Source organism: Nestor notabilis, unplaced genomic scaffold (genome assembly GCF_000696875.1).
Source record: "Nestor notabilis isolate BGI_N333 unplaced genomic scaffold, ASM69687v1 scaffold15689, whole genome shotgun sequence".
Classification (NCBI taxonomy): Eukaryota; Metazoa; Chordata; class Aves; order Psittaciformes; family Psittacidae; genus Nestor; species Nestor notabilis.
Genome location: NW_009943377.1, coordinates 1 through 6335, shown reverse-complemented (window position 1 = coordinate 6335; position 6335 = coordinate 1). Strand labels below are relative to the sequence as shown.

At 40.0% G+C, this 6335-nt stretch overlaps 1 protein-coding gene across 1 annotated transcript; it reads right to left on the bottom strand.

Moving 5' to 3' along the window:
- Positions 1 to 505: 505 nt before the first annotated feature.
- LOC104411477 (14-3-3 protein zeta) lies at positions 506 to 6129 on the bottom strand (the record flags this gene model as incomplete). The annotated part of the gene is made up of 3 exons (XM_010021900.1): positions 506 to 1565; positions 5779 to 5874; positions 5966 to 6129. Coding segments are annotated over 3 exons (320 nt in total), but the record flags the coding sequence as incomplete, so codon positions are not given.
- Positions 6130 to 6335: the final 206 nt, after the last annotated feature.

Below are 6335 nucleotides of genomic sequence, written 5' to 3'. Positions count from 1 at the left end.
TATGTGAATACCATCAGTGCAGACCTTGCTGGGGACAAGAAAAGGAAGAGCACCATTGCTCTGGGGAGCCTTCCCACGAACTGAGCTGTAATACCTGAGCTGTGTGGAGGCTCCTGTTCAGTTCTCCTTTGAGGAGTCAACAGCACCAGGTTATGGGTTTCCATAAAACCCGGCCTAGCCCAAAGGTCAGCTCTTTAAGAACTTTGTATGCCTTTTGCTGTAAGTCTGGAGACCATATGTTTGTTAAGGTATCTATCTCTAGAGGTCCAGCTGAACAGTCAGAAAGCTGTAGGAATCTTGAAAACTAATTGCAAACTAATTAATTACAACAATCTTAAAGTCAGATATGAAGTATTCAGTCTTAGCTTCCCTGAAATTAACTAAATGCCTAGATGTGCATTAAGATTTTCCATAACGAAAATACTTCCACACTAGATCTGTGTATACTGCTGCCATGACTCCAGAAGGTCTGGGAAGACAGATGACATGAATTCTACACCAAAGGTAGTTGAAAAGTCCATTCATAAAACTTTTATTCCACTTACATCAACTTAATACACATGTTCTGAACAGTTATGTTTGAATTGTTCATGAAAATTTCATAAGACATTAAACAAAGCTAGCCATCATCTCAAGTTATTTCCCTGTTAACTATTTTTACAGCACATGCATGTTAGGCAAGTATCAAAAAAAAAAAAATCACAAAAGCAAAAAACCTAAAAAAGTTAAATACATGGGTTTTTGTTGTACTGCTGTGCTCGATATACAGTGTCATTATGGATATCAAGCAATTCATTTTTTACTGCATCTTTACTTGTACATTTGTTCTTAGGTTGCTTAAACCATTTAAATACAAATAAAATGTGTAGCAAAAATAATGAAAGCAACAGCAGGTAACTTTACAAATAATGGAATGTGAACCGTTTCTCTGTCCTTCTCTAGAGAAAGTTGACTGGGTTATCAAACTGTCTTAAGGAACACTTCAGCTGCAATCAGAGATGTACACTTGATTGGTATATTCCACAGATTTCACATGTTGACTTGACATGCATTATCTATGGGACATCAGTTGATTCACAGCCATGTGTGCTCCAGCTTGAATACATACTAACAACACCTGTGGCTGCAACTGATTATCCCTTTTTTTCCATCGTGACAGACCAATATGCAAGCACTCATTTTTGCTTGACATAGAAAGCTGTTTTAACACTGGCCTTGTGGGAAGCCACAATGTACCAAAAGTACTATGCCAAACATGTAAAACTTGTATAAAAATGTCACAACCCTATATTGGCCACCTCAGATGAAAACAGATAAATTCCCCAAATGTTAACTGGCTCTATTCCCCTAATATTAAACAAAACCACATGGGAAATATAGAAATCCAAATAGAAGTAACATAAACCTGTCAAATCGTAAACAAAAACTATTTGTGGGACAGCATGGATGACAAATGGTCTACTGTGTAAATTTCAGAATGAGGCAGACGGAAGTTGGAAGGCTGGTTAATTCTCCCCTCCTTCTCCTGCTTCGGCTTCATCTCCTTGGGTATCCGATGTCCACAACTGTTTGAGAAAGAGAGTAGAGTAAAATACGTAAGCTACTAACATCAGTGACTAATATTTAATAAGGAATTATTAGAAAGAAAGCCTAGTTCTTAAACAGTAATTTTATAAGAGGTCCTACTCAGCACACATTAACACGAGTATAATTGTTGGCTATTACAAAATGGAAATCTAGCCCTAGATGACGCAGCCCTTTACTTGTAATGAGGAAAGTTCATGAACAGTCAAACCCGAAGTTTCACATCCACAAGGCTCACTAGAATACAATATAAGCAGGCAAGAATCAGACCTACAGACCAGACACGTGAGAATTGGGAACTAACAATTCTTGGTTTCCTGTGGATATGTACCTTCTCCTCAAGCCAGCTTTGTGCATCCTTCTGAGGGAAGAGCTTCAGTAAAGCTCTGTCTTCACATCCAGCATTATCCTTTTCTTCAGAATAGGCATCTTAAGTTTTTCGTTTTCTTTTTAAAACCAAAAGCATTTCACCTAAATCTCTATCCCTTGGCTCTATTCAGTCATTCATGCCCCTCTAGCAACTTTTGAAATACAGAGCTTCCAAACTTAGAGGGCAGGGCAAGGAGGGAAGAAAATCAGGCTAAAGATGCAGTATGCACAAAATCTCATTTTCAGCTCCATAAAATCATACTAAGGAGCCATACATCAAGATTAAGTACCAACTAAGGAAACTAAGCAGCAGTTCCAGACCAACCCCCAGGGCAAAGAAATCGTTTTGTGAACCAGGTATTTTGCCACAGTGGATGATTCCCAACTATTACCAGCCCAGTATGATTTGTAATCTTCATAGACTTCCAGCAGCATTAACCGAATCCTTCACGCTCTATAGCATAAGGTGGTAAAGCCTAGGAATAATTTTCTCTTTGACTATGGCTCAGTACCTCTATGGTCTCACCAAATGCTTTTAAAAAACCCTCCATCATCAGAAACATTTTATCCTTTCCACAAGTATAAGACAACAGAGAAATCTGTGTTCAGCTCTGGGGCCCCCAACAAAAAAAAGGATGTGGACCTGTTGGATTGCGTCTAGAGGAGGCCACGAAGATGACCAGAGTGCTGGAGCACCTCTGCTATGGAGACAGGCTGAGGGAGCTGGGCTTGTTCAGCCTGGAGAAGAGAAGGCTCCAGGGAGACCTTAGAGCAGCTTCCAGTACCTAAAGGGAGCTACAAGAAATCTGGAGAGGGACCTTTTACAACGGCATTTAGGGACAGGACAAGGGGGAATGGCTTTGAAGTGAAAGTAGGCAGATTTAGATTAGATGTTACAAAGTTCTTCTCTGTGAGGGTGGTGAGACATGGGAACAGGGTGCCCAGAGAAGCTGTGGCTGCCCCATCCCTGGCAGTGTTCAAGGCCAGGGTGGACACAGGGGCTTTGAGCAACCTGGTCTAGTGGAAGGTGTCACTGCCCATGGCAGGGGGGTGGAACTGGATGACCTTTCAGGTCTCTTCCAACCCAAACCATTCTATGATTCTATGAAGACCAGTAACCTTGCTCTTGCTCTGAACATCATACACGGTATCTGTGCTCAACATTCCTTGCTGAAGACACTAAGCACAAGTTATTTTACTGGAGACAACAGTATATGGGAGACAACAGCCAGTTTCTAGCCCCTGCACTACATTCTATACTACGTTATTATAATACCACATTAGTCTCAATTTCAGTGCTACTTTTATAAGGAACAATTAGTAAGAACAACTTTATCAGAGGCTTCTATCCTAAATCCTCACCTCTAGAATAGAGACTCATAGAATCATTTAGGTTGGAAAGACCTTCAAGATCGTCAAGTCCAACCATTACCCCAGCACTGTCAAGTCCATCACTAAACCATGTCCCTAAGTGCACATCTTTCAAATACCTCCAGAGATAGTGACTCCACCACTTCCCTGGGCAGCCTGTGCCAATACCTGACAACCCTTCTGGTGAGGAAGTTTTTCCCAATACTCAATCTAAACACACACATACCTCTCTTCATTAAATAAAAAGGGCTTGACTGCTATGAGGAGGATTACCAATTGAGAGCACAGTTTAACAAATCTGCTGGGAAAAAACAAGGCCCTCAGAGGGAAGGGATGTCTTTTTATTAAAGAAAACAAAAGAATTTCGTAACAGAGCAAAGCAGGAATTATCTAGCAATCCCAGTAGAACAGATTTAGACTTGGTATGTTAAACAACCCTTTGAACACTTCTCTGCCTCCAGTCCTGCTGAGCATGAACACACTCAGCTTCTTCAGTCATTCAAGACAACATACAAAGAATCAACAACTGAGGAAACCTGCTCCTGCACATACTGATCAATATGCTGAATCACTGTCAAAAGTCTACCTCACAGATTGTAACAGACTTGCATAACTAGCAAAACAGACCCTTTTTTACATTTATGGAATTCACTGCAGTCTTTGTCGGCCACACATACATCAAAAGTTATTTTCTATCTCAAGTGGAGGCCTTAGAGCAGCCTTCTAGTACCTAAAAGGGGCCTACAAGAAATCTGGAGAGGGACTTTTTACAATGGCATTTAGGGATAGGACAAGGCGGAATGGCTTTAAGATTAAAGAAGGTAGATTTAGATTAGATACTAGGAAAAAAAAAATCCACTTTATGAGGTTGGTGAGACATTGGCACAGGTTGCCCAGAGAAGCTGTGGCTGCCCATCCCTGGCAGTGTTCAAGGGATTTGGAACTGGATGATCTTTAAGGTCCCTTCCAATCCAAAGCATTCTATGACCATTCTAAATAGCTGTGGAAAAACATGGAATCAATGCATTTGTACAGGTCATGACAGGCATTTAAGGAAAGACATATCATTCATTCAAGAATATGGAATCCTGCAGCTGTCTACAGCTTTCTCCCTTATAATAGAAAGCTCACATCAATTATCAGGCCTACTACTGTAATTCACACACTACGGTAGCTCAGTCCAACTTCTGCTCTTGTATGAAACAATTTGCTTTTCAACTCACATGACAAGCTTTACATTATCTTTACTGGGAAGCTAGCAATTAAAGTCAGCCTCTATTCTCTATTTCAATACCACTTATTCAGAGGACAGCTCTTGAGCAATCTCACTCAAGGGGACAGTACACACAGACACTTAGAGCAATGCCAACCCTGTATCTGTCTCCAGTAAAGAGCTTGAGAAATCTCTTCCATTTGTTTTGTAAGCAACAGCTGGAACAATCACAAGTAGTTTTTTCAGTAGTGTTAAGTTGCTATTCTAGTGGAAAAGGTTCCAAGGAACAGGGAAATAAAGTGTTAGAAACAAAACCAGAAAATACAGCAACTCCAATGTTATGCAGCTGTAAAACTTCACTTCTGGTTCTGTTAAAAGTCCAGATATTTCGTAAAGGTCTCCGATATCAGACTACAGGGGCTACATCTGGTGACAAGAGACACTTCTTATTGTTTCAGTTCTTGCTTGCAGCTCTTCCCACTATGAAGACCGAGGAGTGAACTATGCCATTAATTACACTATTGCATGTTTGCTTACTTCATTGTTTCATTTGCTTTAGATGTTTGTCTTTGCCAGTTCTAAAGTTCAAAGTAGGTTAACCACCACCCCCATCCTACCCAAGATGAAGACTGCGATTAACTTTGACAGAGCAACAAATCTTGATCCACAACTTATAGCACAAACAACTGTGAGACCAAGGGTAAAAAGGAATTAAGATGGTTGTTTTACAACTGCTACAGAAATAGCCTGGCTAGTGCTGATTCCAACTGCAGCTTTACCAATGTTATAGCCAAAACAAAAAACTAAACCAACCAACAGGTCCTTAAATGGACTTGCTAGCTTTGTTTGCAGCTTTAATGGAGGATCTATTCCTTGCACACAAAATCACACACAGTAAGCTACATGAAATTTGACATTAGTTTTGAAGAGGCAAACGTGACTGTATTCTCAAATCCTGTAATAGTTTTGCTAGTCACAGTCCAAACTATGTCACTTAAATTCCTTGAAGAAAAAAAACCCTGAAAAAATTGGTCAATTTGTCATCTGTCAGAAAACTGTGTTAATTAGTGTGTTGACAAAAAAAGACCAGGCAGGAGAAAAACATGCAGCTCAGAAACATGAGGTACCATCAACTCATCTGTAAGTAAATGACAGACACAGCTCCACAGCCAAGAACGAACTCTGAGAGCCCCAAAGACCAATCTTGTTACCAACAACATGTAAACTTTAATGATACTCACTGTCAAGTTGTCTCTCAGTAACTGCATTATTAGCGTGCTGTCTTTGTATGACTCTTCACTTAATGTATCAAGTTCAGCAATTGCTTCATCAAAAGCCTAGTGTTATAAAAACAAACAACTCCATTGGCCATGTGACAAAGGGTTATGCCAGTAACTGAAAGGGAATTTTTGCCTGCCTCAGACTTACCGTTTTTGCAAGAGAGCAGGCTTTCTCCGGGGAATTGAGAATCTCATAATAAAACACGGAGAAGTTCAGAGCCAGACCTAATCTGATAGGATGTGTTGGCTGCATCTCCTTTTTACTGATTTCAAAAGCTTCTTGATACGCTTGTTGTGATTGCTCCACTATCCCTTTGGGGGAAAAAAAACACACACACACACACACAAAAACCGTAAGTAATTCACATATTGTACTCAGACATACAATCAGGCCTTGTGTTCACACTTGCATGAACAAAGTATGTTAAGAGCGAACATCTGTGAATGAGCGTTTTACCAAAGAAGTCACTATTTTATAAAGATTTTACTAAATTAATTTTTAAACTATATATATATAT